This window comes from Hermetia illucens, chromosome 3 (genome assembly GCF_905115235.1).
Source record: "Hermetia illucens chromosome 3, iHerIll2.2.curated.20191125, whole genome shotgun sequence".
NCBI classification, from domain to species: Eukaryota; Metazoa; Arthropoda; class Insecta; order Diptera; family Stratiomyidae; genus Hermetia; species Hermetia illucens.
Window position 1 is genome coordinate 60,111,370 of NC_051851.1, and position 18,789 is coordinate 60,130,158.

The window sequence follows — 18,789 nt, forward strand, 5'->3', positions numbered from 1 at the left end:
ATGAGAGATCAGGCGCAATGCTTTGTTGCAGGTTCTTCGGAAAGAGAAGTCGCACCACATGACCCAAATAGCGGCGGCATGCTAGCATGCTAAGAATTACCAAGACTACCGCCGATTCAGATTCCCATTTTTGCTGGCCAGAGTAAGAAATGGAGCCAGTTCATCGATTTGTTCAAGGCCCCGTGGTACATCACAATCGGTCCTTAGGCAACATTCAGAAACTGCAGTATCTGTTAGGATACTTAAAAGGCGCCGTGAAGGAAGCAGTTTCACACCTTCAACTAAGTAGTGCAAACTAACTACGAGGCTGTCTCGTTGGATTACGTAACCTGGGATTCGCAACTCAGGATTGGAGTCCTATAGTAACCTGCATCGTCATCCGGAAGTTCGACAGTGTGACGCATATTCGAAGAATCCATGGAGGATACTAAGGAATTTACGACGGTGCACAGAGTGTGCGCATTCCTCTTAAAAAGTCACCAACTACTGGTGGCGATCAAAACGCAGCCTGCAATCTCTCAGCCTCCCAAGCGCAAATCGTTTGTTGTTTTGTCAAAGTCTACCAAAACCTGCTCCTACTGCAAAGGAGAACATTTACTATTTGCCTGCGATGCTTTTAAAAAACTAACAATTGAGGAAAGGTGTCGATTCGCGAAGCAGGAGAAGTTGTGCCGAAATTGCTTAGCACATGCTGACTCTAGGAAATGCAACAGCAGAACACGTTGCCTCGAGTGCAACAAAAACCACCATACACTATTACTATAAAGGACATGAGTGCGATCACGAAGTTTCCGGACTTCTGTTGGCTACAGCCCTAGTAAAGGCGTTTCGAGTCAATGGAAGGTCGACCGTCTTGCGCGCTCTAATTGATCTTGAATCCCACACCTTCTTCATCTCTCTAAAAGCCGCTAATAAATTGGGCATTGAGAAAAACAAGACGCTAGCCTCAATTAGCAGAATTGATGGCATACACGGAGCTACCATTCGAAAAGTTGCATCTGTGAACATTTCGCCGAGCTTTCAATCCGATTTCAGTCTACTCGTGGGGGCCTAAGTAATGGACTCATTGATGACTTTACTTCCAAACGAAGGATCCGTTATCCACAAGCCGAAATGAACTTCTAACCTGCAGTTGGCGGATCCTGACTTCAACGTTAAATCAGGAATTGATCTAATTTTAGGGGCGGAGGTCTTCGAAAAGATTATTGGACGAGGTTTAAGAAAGGGCAAACCGTTGTTATCTTAGGAAACGAAGCTAGACTGGATCCTGTCTGGCAAGGTGCCACCACGCAAAGCCGAGATCAAACATTTATATCAAACATCTCCACTGCAGAGTTCCAAAAGGCGCTCCAACGTTTCTTCTGACGATACGATCGAGAACGTGCCTCAGTGGATAAATATGAAGTTAGGTACCAAAGTTCAGTAGTCCGCGAAGCAAACGATAGGTATGCTGTAATGCTACCATTCAAGGACGACCCTGCAATTGCACCTCTGGGTAGTTACAGAAACAAGGCGTTCCCTTGCTTTAAGCGATTGGAAAGGGACCTCGATCAGGATCCGGATCTTCGACGTTCTTACCAGAAAGCACTGCAAGAATATATTGATCTGGGCCACGTGCAACGAGTGGTACCATTTAGTGGCGAAGACAGAGACGCATATTATCTGCCCCATCACCCGGTTATCAAGATGGAGAGTTCCGCCACAAAGGTTCGACCAGTACTTAACGCCTCTGCAATAACAACAACCGGGGTCAGCCTCCACAGTAAGCTGTATACCGGACCGAAACTTCAAGATCATCACTTGACTTTTTTGAAAAGTTTGGATGCAAGCCCTAAGCAAGGGGTCCGCGGACCAGGAAAGAGGAAGTAAGTTGCTCCACATTTGTTCCGGTCCAGCATTAAGTTGACGCGGACTTAGGACCCCATCATTCTCAAAACGAATCAATTCAATGTTCCCACGGATTTCACTAGCGACACCCTTAAAATTGCACCATCAGTAAAATATTACAATCAATCTACTAGCCAGCTCATGTTCCACAAATACGTTTGGCGTTTAGGTCCCCTGTAGGCTAATGCCTCGGGTATACTGACGTATTCTTGTATGCGTTTGCACGTGTTTGACACCAGAGCTTTTGCCATCGGGTTTTGTTATAGAGGGACCAAATCCTCTTTGATGTGGCACAGATGGTTAACCTTTAGGTTAGGTTAAGAGTAAATTGAGAGCAGTTCATCAGTTCCGTTTTCGTTGGATTTATGGCCTGCCTTAATAAGGAACTCCAGACATCCCGGTTTTGCGCCGAGGTCCACCAATTCTATATCCCTAAAAGTATACATATTATCCAATACATAAGGTCCTTGATGGTGTTGCTGGTAACGTTATTGAATACTAGCTCTATATCCAGGAAGGCTCAATCACATAATCATCCTTAGGATGTCCAGGACGTGCTCTAAGGTATACAACAGGAATGAACTGAAGCTAATTGGTCGAAAGTAGCTCACGGACACATGACCGGTCCTCTCCGCTTTCGGTATAAAAACCACCCGCGCGATATCCAAGAATGTGGTACGCACTTCAAAGAGATCCAGCTCCGGTAAATCTCGACAAGCCTGCTGTTTCTGTATCATGGTCGGCATTATACCATCTGGGCCTGGAGATTTGTATGCAGGAAACTGTTTATAGCCCAGCCCATTTTATTTTCGCTAATTACTGATTCGATAGTGCATATGATTGGGGCCGCATACCATGAAAGCAAGGCTCTGATTTATAGCCCTCCTCGCTGGTAGAAAAGTATGTCTGAGTCAGTGGCTCCGGATTCCGTCTAGGATGTTCCTTGGGCAGAATCTTACTGAGCCTCGCAGATTCGCTGGTGCTTTCAATGTTCTGACAATAGTCTGACCAGGAACGCTTCTTGGTAGTCGTGATGGCCGGTTTGTACGTCTTGAGATAGTCCTTATATGACTGCTAATATTTACGCCTGAAGGATATGTTGGAGACCTAGTCAGCTTCGTGAGGCTGGACAGATCTTCATTCCACTATGGTGGTAATGTCTTCAAAGGCGATTTCAGACGTCTTTTCCAGGACCCCGAGTTTTATTTGTTTTGGAGCTTTTCTAGGGCTCCAAAGAACCAGCAGATTGGTTTTTCGGAACACTTTCCTCTTTGCGTTCCTGACTCCTGCTCTTTACCTGTTTGCAGAGGTTGCTTCGGGTCCGAGCTTAGAAGTAAAACGACAGTACCACACTGAATTATATATATGTATGCACTATAAACTATGTAGGCACTATGATCTATGCATAAAAAATCCACAAATCCTTCATACTTGAACTACCGAACTCAAGGTTTCCGACTTGTTTTTCATTTCCAGGCGTCTAATTAAGGGGGTCATCCCGTGTGTCGGGTTGGAGAAATCGATTTTTTTTGCATGAATTGTATCTATATATAGTGGAGAATATGTGGGCAAAGGGATTTTCCGATATTCCGAGTCGTTCGGAAATTACAGTGTTAAACAGGTAAGGAGTTTGTAGCCGCGGCTAGAGTACTCGATGAGAAAAAGCATCGAATCTTTTTTTACCTGTTAGTTTTTTACCTGAGCCTTATAAATTCGAGCACAGGTATAAATATAAAAAATTGAAAACCAATCAATTGTCTAAACTTATTTGCTGTTTGGAATAAAAAGGATAATCCAGTCTAGAGTGAGCACTGAAAGGCTTTCAAACTATACTCAATTGTATTTTGTAGTAAGTATTGTGCTGTTTGTGTGTTCAGTGATTTTTTTAAATGGATCGTACGAAGGGAGATTGCTTTACCGTTCGACGTCGTGCTCGCACTAAAAAACGAGTATTTTATGGGAATCGATACTTATCAGAGAACAAAAAGGACTTCGCATCTACACAAGCAAACTAACTTTTAGCAAGCATGAACACGGATGTTCGAATTGCGACAAGTTTTGTATATTGTATATTGGATTTTGCTGGAGTTTTCTCCGGTAATTCTGCAAATTTCTGCAAATAATAAAATATACGTAGTAGTAAAAAAGGAATGCGTAGGACATGTCGAGAAAAGAATGGGAACGCGGCTTAGAAATGCAAAGAAGAATCACAAAGGCATTGATGGAAAGGGGCTGGAAAATTTACTGATAAGGTTATTAACGACCTCACTACATTTTTTGGGCTAGCTATTCGACGACACGCAAATTCGATAGAAGGAATGAAGCAAGAAATTTGGGCAACTTTCTTCCATAAATATTCTACAGGCGAAAATCCTCAGCATCAAAATTGTCCAGCAGGCGAGGACAGTTGGTGCAAATGGCGCAAAGCTAAAGGGGAACTAGATGGTTTCCACCACGAGAAGGTACGTTTGACTGAAGAAGTTCAAAGAGTCATCAAACCAATGTACGAAGATTTGTCACGAGATGATCTCTTTAACAGATGTTTAGGAGCAGAGACCCAGAATAACAATGAGTCGTTAAATGCATTGATCTGGACTTTCGCTCCTAAACACCCTCATTCTGGGGCCAAGGATGTAGAAATAGTCACTTTTCTGGCTGTAATTATTTTCAATGAAGGACTCAATGGCATTCTCAAAATCCTAGTGACAATGGGATGTCAAGTTGGTCACATATGTCAGGTTTATGCCGACTGCCTAAATGAAGCACCAATTTGGCGGTCCGAACGACGATCGACTGACCTCTCTAAAAGAGCCAGAATTGAAACCAGAGAGCAACAATCGGCCTTACAAGACTTTTTTGAAGAAACGGAGGGTTCTCTCGATGGACCAGGTATAGCAGATTAATGCTGAGTCAAAATTTTACTGTTGATAATGACATTTAAATTTTCAAATGCGTTTTTCCCGAAACTGCATCTTGAAAATCGGCTGCCACCATAGCTCAAAACCTATCCAACCAAATTCTTTGAAATTATCACGACTTCCTTAATACATATTTCTACGGTCCGCAAACTAGGATAATTGCAATCGGACAGGTCGTTTTTTTTTTTATTCATAAAAAAAGCCGTAAAAGAACACCAAAATCCAAAAAATTAAGTTTAAAAGCCCACCAAAAATTTACCTTTGAATATTTTCTAATTAGCCTAGTTTGCGGATCGTAGAATATTGTCCACATTAAAATGCCGTTTAGTTTTTTTCTTCAGATGAACACAGCGCCCTCCAACGTGGCAGCAGAAAAACACCTTTTTTTGGAGATGGGTGCATAAATTGACACGTATTCCGAAAACTAGCTACGATATCAAGCCAAAAAATTTATCACATATACTAGAGATGTCAGTAAACATATGGTGAAAAAATCACGTTTCAATCTTTATCCAGTCCTCCAAAATGATTTCACCAACTCGTCACCGATTCCGCGAAAGCTTCCATATTATTCTATCACCGATACTTTTCTTCTTGCTATCGATGATGATTTTTATGCAGGCTTTGCCGGAGGACGTGGAAGAGCTGAATAGAGTATGATGCAATCAAGATCAATCAATCCGGCAAGAAATATCAAAACCTATTGCATTGCAATCCAAAGTCTGCTATGTAGTAGTATACTTTATTAAATTAACGCCAAGGTTAAAGGTAACGCCATTGTAATTATGGATAAAAAACATTACGACAACCTATTGATGGAAAAGTTGACCGGAGGTAATTACTTTGAATTAAGAAATAATTTATTACCAGCATCACGAACAGCGAGTGGAAAAGGCTTTAAAAGAAATCATTGCGAATTTAGACTCCTCTTTATACAACATCGCAAAGTGGTTAGCCAAGGATGCATTGGCTGATAATGATCGCTTAGTATCGTTTGACGTTAAAACATTCTCCAGCACCCAGATGAAAGTCAATGGTGCTTTCCACTGTCGGGCCGCGTACTAAACTCTCCGTTTTCAATGATTCATTGCACCTAATTTTGTGAAATATAGTAACACTGGTCTTCTTTATAAGCATAAGTTTACAACTAATACCCTTTTATAAGTAACCATACCACTTTTCTGCATTTCTGTCAAATTCATCGTTTTCGCTATAAATTCATTCATCTGTCAATACTGATCAAGTTGCTGTAACTTTTATCCTTTAATTTCAATATCAATCCAAAACAAATTAAAACAAGTCGAAATACCGGAAAGTGGGCGCTTCGGGTATAAAGGTTTTGTTTTATCTTATCTGACAAACTCTTTATTCACGTGACAAACAGGCATAAGGACAGACAGACATTGAATCGATCTTAATAAGGCTTTGTTTCATACAAAAAAAGGCTCGTCAGATAACGATGAAAAGTTGAAGTGGTATAGTGAATGAAAATACTACATTGTCATAAAGATGACACGAAATTGCAAAACCCTATGATCTTATTTGCGTGTCCATGGAAACTACACTAAAAGCATACTCCGGAGGATAATTGTTACCAAAAGGAAAGCTAAGAAAGTAACAAAGATTGGCTAAAATTGACCATAAAGTTCAACATCTAGATGTAATTCAAGCTTGAATCCTTCTTGTTTTAGAGTTTACCTAATTCTATTCGAATAATTTGTCCTCATTATTCAATATTAGCAATATTGCGGCCTGAAAGGTTGCGTAGATAAACAAAAATTCTGGATTTAAAACTTCCCGCGCGGAAAAACATTGGATAGGAATTAATTATCCCTCCTAAGTGACAACCAGGTAATCATCGAATAAAGGATAAGTCAAGCAAACATTAAGAGCTCTTCATTAAAGATACAACGTAATTGGGAAAAAGACTCGTAGGTACCCTATCATGTTATTAATCTAATAACTGATATAATTACCACAAGATCAATGACTTCAGATTTAATCTAACCTCATCTCTAATCTTAAACAATAAAGATATACCTTCTTTATTGATTCATCTGATAAAAGCAATGTAACAAACTCCATATAGTATACCGACAGAAATCAGGTGGCAACTATAATGCAATAATAGTTTCCTCGATTATTTACAACTTTATCAGAGTTCATAAACAATAGCAGAATCCGCGATAGCGCCTATCAACGGATAAATATAGGTCGATTTAATTAAACGATGAATTCCTTAGCGTGAAGTATATTGTAAATATATCAACTGCTGATATGGCAAATAGTGTAAATGATAAAGCCAAAGGACCATAATAATTGATCTAGGTCGAACCCCTTATCGGGAGAAATAAAGAATAATAAATGAGAAAAACATTTATTGGATACCATTCTAATTCAGCAAGATCATGATGATATGACAAGGAATAAAACGGTGTACATTATGATAATTGAATTTTCGAATGGTTTCAATAGGAGGATTCCGACTGCAGGTAACAGCACAAGTATTGTAATTTGGCTGAAATTCTTACTAAAAAGTTTCGAGGACTGGCTATGAAAATGAACTGAAAATTTTCATTTATATTTGCAATTTTTATTTTGACTTAGGAGAAGTACTAAAAGAATGGAGCTCACTTGAATGAAAATTCAGATAAATTTGCTTGCAGGATTCCATTGAGAATTGTATCCGTATATATAACTGTCCCAAGGTCTAAATCTTTTTGCAGAATTATCAATTTATTTTATGGAAAGTAAATAATTATGTTGTTACCGTTTTATGCTGATAGAAATTGGATTGTAAAGATTATCAATAGCAAGGACCTTGAATGATGACAGAACGAGCTGGTCTCCTTGTTCGCCAGTTTCTATACTAAAATTTCTTGCTAGGAAATACTTAATAGTATTAATCATCGTTGCTTTGAAAAGACGGACTAATTTCTGTGGTGACTGATAGCATCAAATGATTTTGATATTTTTGATGTTAATATTAATGGTCAACCGAGAAGTTTAGTTTGAACATTTACGTGCACACTTTAGTATTCCTGATCATTTTAGGGGTCTGGAGATAAATTTTATTAAAATATTAGAAATATAATTTGTATTTCTCCCTAAAATATATACTTTCATAAAATAAAAAGTATTCTGAATCTCTAATCAAACATTTTCCGAAAATTTAAGAAATGATTTAAGGTCAAGAGAACTAAAGTATCTAACTCTCACAGCATTTTTAACCATTTCGATTAAACTATCATGCCGGCTTGATAAAAGTACCTTCTCACCGTAAGAGTAGTCAATGTCCCTTATCATTCATACTCCACTGATTCAAGGTGTTTACCAAGAAACCACAAAACTACTATCAAATACCATAAATAACTGGTAATTTTTTCTCATGGTCTAATGTTTCATCTGTAAACATATTTGAACATAATTACACCAATAGACAAGCATAAACAATCTCTTTGAAAGCATGCATGTTAGACGATTTCGCCAATTTTGAATGAAACAAACTCTGAACTGATCTCATTGATGGTAATAAGGAGAATCCACATACAAAGTTGTTGGGAATCATAAAAAAAGTGAAAATCAAACTATTGTATTATTTTTCCATGTGATAGGCTCCATGGTGTGGATTTTTCTTCCTCACATTAAAAGTGATTAAGTAACAATGCAAACCCCGTTAAAGATGAATATTTGTGCCTTTGTAATGGGTTTTATCGATTCAAATATGGAATGTAGATTGAGAGTGGAAATTGTAAGCAACTGAAGTTCAGAAAATATCTCTTGCATTTAGTTAATATCATGCGGAATTCAGGTACGGAATCAGTGAACAAATTTCTCCATTGAGAAATTGATAACTGTTAGATTAGATGAAACTATGCATAGCAACATTAAATTCAAAGGTGAAGAAGATAAAACCAAACCATCTATAACAAAATTATGTAAATTGGCAATCATATTCACATAGAATTGTCATTCAATTAACAGTGATATGTTTCTTCGTCGCATATATCAACATCGAAATTATACTGAAATTTCGATGTTGACGTAAATTAATAAAAATTTATTTAAAATTTAAAATTTTTAATCAATCAGAAAAAAAAAATCGTGAAAAATCGATTGACGAAAGCATATTCCAAAATCAATTTATTAGTTGATTTATTTCAATTTGACATCCAAAAATACTCCACTTCAACGAGTACAAAAGTTCAAATTTCGAAGTAAATGTTGTTACTGAAATAACATTCCAAAATTCCGCAATTTTAGGAAAAGTTTTCATCACTTACCTTAAAATATTTGGATGTGATAGTTTATTAAGAAGTTGCACTTCACGTAACATATTCGGCCGATTTGATCGCAGCTGGTTCATTTTAAGAACCATGACTTGACCAGTTGTTCGATGTGTCACCTGGAAAACAGAGAGAATGAATTCATTATTTTAAATATAAGAGATGAATATTGAATAAATGAATTATATCAAGGCAACTGTAGTTCCTTTTGAATATTGATGTCCCGAGGAACTGCGTTAATTTAATTAAAAATTTTGGCTACCATTTAATGGTTTTGTGTATATATTTGGGGAACCCAGAAATTAGAATTGATTCAGTACAAAACTGTCTGCTTACTAAATTTATATATAATTTTAATATAAAACTGAACAACCGCACCGATTGAAAACATGGAAAAGTTCACTTCATAAAAATCAGTAGGTAGAATTGACAGTATATGTATGATTAGTTTGAACTTCGAGTTTGTAAAAATATATTGGGGCACATTGTTAATTCATATATTCATTGACAATGAAAATTATGTTCGAGAAAAAAGGGGGCGATCATGATTTAGTTGAATAATACTTCTTTTAATAAGAAAATATTAATCTTACAGGAAGAAGAACAATCCTGGGTGATACCAGTCGTTTATATATCCTACTCACTTTATCATAAGTGGAAAATTGTATAATATGTACATCTAAATGTAATATCTACTAGCAACTTCAAAAGTCAGAGTGACTTTCGCACGAGCGAACATCTATGATCGGTTTACATACAGGGTAGGCTTACAGGATTAAGTCAGAAGAGATACCCAGGATTGCAAAATAAAAAGAAGTTTCAACAGAAATATCTTATCGTAGTTTCGAAACAATTACGGAGGTCACGAAATTGATATAATAGCATTAACAATTACAATAACTCCAGCTAGGATTGGTAATTTACCACTTTTTGGAATAAAGCGGAGAAAATGTATTTCTAGTTAATTCAATATTTATAGCTATAATGTACTCCGCCTCCACAAATAGAACAGAAGTTCACATCTGGAGGTATTTCTTCTACTGGTGGTTCAGAAGATTACAGTGTACGTCAATTATCCTTGATTAACGAAATATTCAAGCCTTTGAAAACATTTACATGAGCTAGATAATATTGTCCACTTTTAACATTAGCATTTTATACTACATGACAGGTAGGTTACGTGCCATACACATAGCATGACATATTATTTTTGCTTCTTTTAGACAGTAGTTGAAAGCCTCTACTGAATAACGAAGAATAAATTACCCCCATTGATAATGATTAAATTTACCACTTATTGTACAGTAGATACCGCTCATAAGACTCAAGAATATGTGACTCTTCATTAAAGTCTCATTTCATTCCTTTATATTCACTCTTAAAATAAGTACACGGCCTGATCTTAGTATGGGTGACAAATTAGACATTTCAGTACGAATTTCCTTCTAAAATCGGGACAATGCGAAGCAGCAGGTGAACTTAGAATTTCACAAATGCTATTGCGTAGGATTTTGAAAAATAGATAAGAAATTGAACGTGATGCATTACAAGATGAGTTTCAGAGTTGGAAAAGGAACAGGGTGGAAAGATGCTAAATTGTTTTGTTTGTTAGAAGAATCGTTTGTAAATCACAGAAATAAGGATGCTACGCAAAAAATCTGAAGAATTGGCGGAAAAAATGCGAAAGGACAGTTTCAAGAAGTTGGAAAAGTGGCACACCAATCAAGTATCATTCCGAGGATAGGTAAAAGCACAAGTAAAAAAACCTAAAATACCCAATTCTAGTAAAAAGATCTCCGGGAATGGAGTATGAATGAAACTAATACATTATCTGCTTCTGCTCATCGCTATTGAAACTAGCAAACAGAGCCAGGTGGACATAGGTAAGATCTTGTAATAAAAGAGACTTTTATCTTAAGACGCATAGAATAAAGTTAAATTTTCGATGATTTATAAGTAATAAATTAACCAATCTCATTATAAATTTTCTGATTTTTTTTCAAGCTTTGAACCCTTTTTTACCATGCCTTTTTTTAAACATGATTAATGCATTCTTTTATCTATAATACAAAAATAGTCATTAAATGGCTCCACTTTGAATGCGATATGGATTGGTATATCTAACATCACAAAAACGATATCACTTCAAAGTATAATATCATATTACTATTAGCGGGGGCGAACTAAAATGATGATGATATTTTTCTATGTTTTGTAATGTCATTGCCGATGTGGTATTACATTATATTGTAAGATTTTAATAAACATCACGGAGCAATGAAATTATAAATCGTTTGGCACATCACACCATTCTTTCTAGTGTCTATGCCGATTATCGCTTCCGGCTCATTTAGTGTTACGGCTTGGAAAGATGATTTCGGGTTTGTACGTGAAAGCTTATAACTATGGGGATTCTTTACAATACCGAGTAAAGCAACCGAAAATGCATATACTTCTAAGTGATAAGCAATGCCCCTTTGTAAGAATCATAATTCTCAAATATCTTGGTATAGTATATGAGACTCTTTCGCTTTTTTTCTTCGCTTAGCTTCGCTGCATAAAAGATAATCTTTTTAGTACTGTCGCACATTTTCACTACGAATGAGCTAAATGCAAGACAAATATCACTTTAGTAATAAGGAATATTTGGTAATATCCGCTGCCAAATGTAACATGTGATGTTGGTGATATAATATCGTATATGCGGTTATGGTAATGAAAAGTGTGTTTGTGCTGCTACTTTGAAATATAATACAAACCATACGATAACTAAGGCGGTGCAAACCTAGTTGGTTTAGTTAGATATTAAGAAGTAATCAACATCTTTAGATTTATGTATAATCTCGAATTTTCATGACTTTTCTTATAGGAAGATCGAAACTTTTTCGTACATTGCATGAATGTTCTCCATTTGCTGCAAATTTTTGAATATCCCGCTACAGCAAACACTTTTGCTTCTGTTTATGGAACAATGGTATTTTTGCAGTAAATCATTGCTATAGCTTTAACAAAATTTTACCCGTCAATGCAACAAAGCGTTACATGCTTATAATTCATATTCCTTAAAATTATTGTGAAACGTAAATCACTTGTATGCATATTTTCCCTTCAGCGAGAAACCGGAGAGATTTCAATTTACGATTTCATTAACACCAATTCAACGAAATGTAAAAATGAAAACATACACAATAAAATATATACAAAACAAATTAGTATTAGGCACCATTGAAAATCTTTTTAATTAAAAACGGTAAATATGCCTTTTTGCTTCTCTTCTTATGCTTAAAGTCTGGATCTGAGGCTACAAGTGTATCATGCTGTGTATCACATATGTTTCCAAGCTCATTTGTCTATCTCTCTTTTCACCTGTCTATCAATCTGTCTAAATTAGCAAGTAGTGTTATTGTTAATTTGTGCACTGGAACATAAACATATCAAACATATGAAACTAAGAAGCAGTAACCAAACTATATTTAGCGTATACACCGTACGGTACGGTGAATATTTGTATTTTGTTGCGGTTTTAATAAGCGAAAGTTTCTCAGTTCTCACTTGAATTTTGATACGTTTTATATTTTTTCTCAAGTCTTCAACTATGATAATATTTTATACGCTTTTTATTGCTTTATTACGTTTTGAGTTATTACAATTGGTGCTCTTTTAAGATATAATAAAATGTGTGTATGCCAGTGCACACGGTACCCAACTGTTTTTAAGTCTGAAAATGCATGAGAATAATTGTTGCATGATTATGAAGCTCTATTTTTATTAGTTAAGGGGACTCAGAAAGAAAAGATACAAACAGAAAATTAGACATGTCTGTACATAAAGGATTTCTTGAAGAAGTTGTTCTTATTAGCATTAAAATAAGTACATCAGAAGCATTAGGTCTAATTTGTTTCGAATTGAATGTGTCATAATCATCTGCAGGATACACTACAATGAAATAATATTTTAATATTTTGGTAACTTTTTTTTTTTTTTTTGTGCGTACACGGAGGTGGAAAATCTTAGAAAGACACGTCCGCCGCAGCTCCGCCGCCCGAACGGCGGAACAACAGCGGGCGCGTGTGGGATTCACACCCACTAAAAACCACCCCCGGTCTCTCCAGCCCCAGCCCCGCGGGACCACCATTGAGGTATTACTTCGCGGGGTAGGTTTGCTCTTAGGCACTCATCCTTCTCCTATTTGCAGCTTTCCTCCTTCTTTGTTCTTTCAGCAACTCCTCCTGCATTTGGATGATTGCGGAGCTAACCGCAAGCCACTTCTCCTCGGACTCCAGCATCTCAGTAACTAAGCTCTCCGGGGTCCCGCTCCTGCCCAGCACCTGGTTTAAGCTCCTTCTCTCCATCGCAAATCGTGGGCAGTGAAACATCACATGCTCTGGATCCTCCGGTATGCCATCGCATCTGGGGCAGTTCGGAAAATCATCCAACCCAAAGCGGTGCAGATACTGCCTGTAGCAACCACCGTGTCCCGTGAGGAACATTATTTTGGTAACTTAAAACTGTCTTCATTAAGACCCCCTTAAGTTGGTATGATATTTGGTCTACAGTAAGTATACATTTCATAATTGCGCAACCTACAAAAATATAATAAGTATACCACATTCTTGGACGTGATAATCAAGCACACAATTATTAGCAATATATTACTTGCAGACATGCTCATTACATACAGTTCACTATAAAAATTACACTTTCTAACCTGAAATTTAAATTTTATTAGGATCAGCTTTTCATATTTCTTCTTAAGTTGTAACTAGCCTAGACTAAGGTGCTGCAAGTGAGCGTTTCATTGTTTCTAATGTTTTGAAAAATTCAAATAATTTCATAAAACAAACTTTTCCATTGCATAAAAACTTTAAGGTTTGTTTTCGGAATTTCCATTGTTTTATGTCATCGCAGTTCAAAGTTTTTCATTAGAAATTATCTAAATTATAAATGATAAAGGCTTTTATATCGCGAAAGCAAGTGGGTACCCTATTGTTGCATGGCATCTTTTTATGTGAGAATGGTCCCAACTGCGGTGGAATTTTAATAGAACTACTTGTTTTCGATATACGTGTGTGAAATATTCATTATCAAATGTCAATGAAACTTTTACATCTATATTTTTGTTGTCATCATAAATGTTTGTTGTTTCTTTCGATACTCAGGGCACTTATGCACGTTTAAAATTTTTAGTTGCCGCTATCTAAATAACACCTTCATTTATTTGGAGGGGCCTAAGGAATTATAACCGACCATAAATTTTCGAAATCGACACCCTTAACTTCGACATTTTTTAAAAGTATCGTATTTTTTTAAATGTTGTCTTAATACATGATCATGTGGCCACAAAACTTATGTATTATACAAGCTATGAAATCTCACCCAGATATTGAAACAGTTTCGAATGAGATATAAAAACAACAAAAATAAACACAGCATCGCTTCTGACTACTGCATTAGCCACTCACACCTTAAGCTGAGTTCCCTTGGAGCAGAAAAAATAATTTTATCCAAGGCAAATAAACTGCATCTTGCGATAATGAAGAAAAGTGGAACAATTTGGCCTGATCACATTCGAAATGAGGACATCAACGATCAACATAGGATTGCACTCATTCTGGAAAGGTTGCTGCTCGATGGTATGGTTATGTAATTCACGCTACAAGAACTGACTAGTTAAGATTGGCCTGAGCATCGAAGTCAATGGGAAGCGACCAAAAGCCGAATTCCATTTATAAGTGGCACAGAAATTGAAGAGGTAATCAAAGTAATTAAACCGGGCAAAGCAATAGGAATTGTATAACGTTGAAAGCGTAGAGTTTGGACCCAAAATTGTGACTAAGTGAGGTCTTCAGCCGCGTTATTAAAAAGGATAGAGTACCATCTGATTGGCAACAAAGCACACTCATCCCAATATAGATAGTGACCTGTCGAGAATTGAGTGACTGAAGTATCTTGAATATCATCCAACAACAGCACAACCTGAATGAAGTGGCGCTCCTTAACTTACGTCCTTTGCGATCAATGCATCAATGGGCTCTAATATCCTAAATTTACCGCAGCATAGTTCACCCTATCGGCCATTATGGTTTTGAATGCTAGCCGGCTACCAAAGATAATGAACACACGTCAGGCCGCAATGGAGACAAAGAAGTTGGGTTGAAATACTGATGAAACTTGTCCAAAATAAGAACACCTGTGGTCAGTAGTTCTCCCCTTATTACGGAGAAATTGCGAAAGAGGCGCCTTCGATTATATGACCGTTAAAACTAAATGTTTGTTCGCGGCGTTCTCAGCGATTCAATAAAATAACGAACCAAAAAGACCTGTGAAAATTCATAAGAAATATGGGAGAAATAAGAGATCTTTAGACAGCACAATTTGTAATGTGATGAAGAATTTATATGAGTACGGATCTGTAGCCATTCGCTAGCGTTCCATTCGACCATACCGGCAAGCTCCGACTTAGGTGTTGAAGCGGTAAAGGTGAATGTTGTCAATAATGCAAAAGTATTGTATCGCTACCGATCTCAGGAGTTAGATGTGAGTGAAGCGACCCTAAGGAAAATTATGAAACAATATCTTCATCTTTACTTATACAAAGTACAATTTGCTTAAAGATTGGTGTAAACATCGTAAGAATGATCGATGTCAAGCTTGATTGTCGGGACAAAATTTTGATGAAGGACGAAGCTTATTATTCCCGAAACATCACTATATAAGGAGAAAGTTTCCGTTTAAATTAGAGTGCGCTTAGAATCCATTGTCAAACCATTTTTCTTTTCACTTTTCTTCAAAGTTGGAGTACCTGCTGTCATTGAAAGTTGTGTGTAAACAAACGCATGGAAAAATTTGATGAGGTTCTATTTGTAACAAGATAGTTAGATAGAAATTTAGAATCATCTGCAGATTAAAGGCTAGGACAGGTAAATAAGGAAGGAAGATCAGTCATACAACAAGAAAAAAAGAAATCGGCCGAAGAAGGAGTCCTGAAGTACTTCTGATGAGAGAAAAATGAAAACGAGATGCAACCCTCGTAAAGACACAAACCACTCTACTATTTTAGTAAGGCTTCAACCAAGAGCGAATAGTTGCAGGAAATCCATACAATCAGAGTTTCATAAGAAGCAAAGCGTGGTCAATTAATTGGCTTTGGAGAAGTCAGCATAGATGAGATGGACATCTCATCTTGTACTCAAAGACTTCGAAACGGCTGTGCGAAACCGATGTTGCTCCTTCACAATATGGAGGATTCGAAGAAGGAGAAAACAATAGATGCATGACGGTATTTGGGGCATTGAATTGTTACTTTTTTGGGTAAAAGCCAAACAATTAAATCTGCTGTTATCGCCTTGGAAATTTAAGCGAACCGCTATGCACTCTACGCTTGCGAGGCAATACGCACTCTACGCTTGCGAGGAAAATTTAGAAATATAAGCCTCATTAACGTTCACGCCCATACAGAAGAGACTACAGAGTCGAAGAAGAATACCTTCCACGAGGCAGTAGAACGAACCCTCGAAGCCTGTCCCAGATATGATATCAAAATCATACTTGGGAATTTTAACAGCCAAGTAGGCACGGAGCCCATATTCAGACGATACGCTGGCTCCCATAGCTTACACCAAAATACAAATGATGAAGGACTGCGGATTATTCAATTAGCAGCGTCACACGAAATGATTGTCTCCGACGGGACTACTTTCGACCAAATTGACCACGTGTTGATCGAACGCCGCCACCTCTCAGCCTTGATGAATGTCAGAACATATAGGGGGGGCCAAGATAGATTCGGATTACTATCTCGTTGGCATGGTGTTCCGAGCTTGAATAACGACACCGCCCAGAATCCCGTCTGACAATCAGGTGAGAGTTAACACTGAAGCCATCCACAACACAGGCCTCCGCAACACCAATAAGAGAGAAATGGATGCCGCAATAATCGCAGTCAACAGAGATCTTGGCGATGAAGCATCAACAAATGACCTTCACAATCATTTGAAGAAAGTTATCATAAATTCGGCCACAAACATACTTGGCCCCAGCCACAAAAAGAGTCGGAACGGCTGGTTTGACGATGAATGTAAGCTAACAACGGAACGGAAGAATGCTGCATACCGAGAAATGTTGTATTCTCAAAGAACGTTGGCAGGCGCGGATACTTATCACGAACTCCGGCGAGCGGAGACTCCACAGACGAAAAAAGGAAGCCTGGGAGAACTAGCAGGTCTGGGAACTCAAAAAGTACTGGGAGCAACTGCACCAGACGCGCAAGTTTTACCAACAAGTCAGCAGGATGAAGCCTTATACACCTTATGTTCATCCTGCCGAGGCAAAGAGGGAAATCTGATTTCCGACAGAATGGGCATATTGGAGCAATCGGTTGAGTACTTTGATGAACTACTCAACAACCAGAACATCGGTGAATTGGAAGCCCCGCCAACTGAAGACGACGGACAAATACTGCCACCACCAAGTATTGAAGAAACAGTCCGTGCAATTCATCGGCTTAAAAATCAGAAGTCACCAGGAGCCGATGGAATTACAGCCGAATTGCTTAAATATGGGGGCGACCAATTACACCAAGTAGTTCATCAACTTGCGCTAAAAGTATGGGACAGCGAATCAATGCCTGACGATTGGCAACGAGGCATTATCTGTCTCACACATAAAAAGGGGGATATCACATAAAGCAGCAATTATAGGGGTATTACGTTGCTGAGTACCATCTATAAGATATTCTCCTCTATCTTCCTAGGACGGATAGCCACATACGCCCAGAACATCATTTGCCCATACCAAAGAGGATTCACTCCAGACAAATTAGCAACAGATCAAATTTTCTCTCTGCGACAAGCGATGGAAAAACTGACTTTAAAGCTGACTATGATAGCATAGCCAGGGAAAAACTGTAGACGGTCATAAGAGAATTTGGTATCTATCGGTATGTAGATAAAAGTAACAGGATCACTCTCAAGATCATTCGACATCAACAACGAGGGATGCCCTATCATGCGTCCTCTTTAACCTGGCCCTCGAGAAAGTGATCCGTGATGCTGAGATAAATGCGAGGGGTACGATCCTCTTTAAGTCCACCCAACTACTGGCCTATACTGACGATATCGACATCATAGGAAGAACGACCACAGACTTACAAACTGCCTTCATCCAGATTGAGCAGGCGGAGCGAGAACTTGGGCTGCACTTCAATGAAGGCAAGACAAAATATATGGTGGCAACGTCAGCACCAAAAACCAACCAACTAACAACGTCAAACCGCATTGGTTAAATGGCAAGAATAAAGATAGGAGCCTACAATTTTGAGACCGTTGTTAACTCTTCCTATCTAGGGTCGAAAATCACAACTGTTCAAAACTGTTCCGTTCGAAACGTCTCACCATAGGGTAAAAGCTCTTACTGACAAGGACAATGATTTTGCCAGTCCTAATGTAAGCGTCGGAGACTTGGGTTCTTAGCAAGAAAAACTGCGAAGTCTTGGCCGCGTTCGAGAGAAGAATCCTCCGAAGAATTTTTGGCTCCCTACATGAAGATGGACGATTCCGTAGCCTACATAACAGACAGACAGACGAAATCTATGAGCGATACCATGACCGTCAGGGTGTGGATAAAATCCGGCTCAATAGGTTATGCTGGGCGGATCACTTAATCCGTATGGATGAGGATGATGCAGCCGGGAAAGTCTA

At 38.0% G+C, this 18,789-nt stretch overlaps 1 protein-coding gene across 2 annotated transcripts in view; it reads right to left on the reverse strand.

Moving 5' to 3' along the window:
* The window catches only part of LOC119653072 (probable serine/threonine-protein kinase roco5), a 231,585-nt gene that overhangs the window by 41,908 nt on the left and 170,888 nt on the right, over nucleotides 1-18,789 (reverse strand). For both annotated transcript variants that reach the window (XM_038057554.1, XM_038057555.1), the window contains exon 3: nucleotides 9,089-9,210. In XM_038057554.1, coding sequence (XP_037913482.1) covers nucleotides 9,089-9,210 — 122 coding nt within the window. The remainder of the gene's footprint in view (nucleotides 1-9,088; nucleotides 9,211-18,789) is intronic.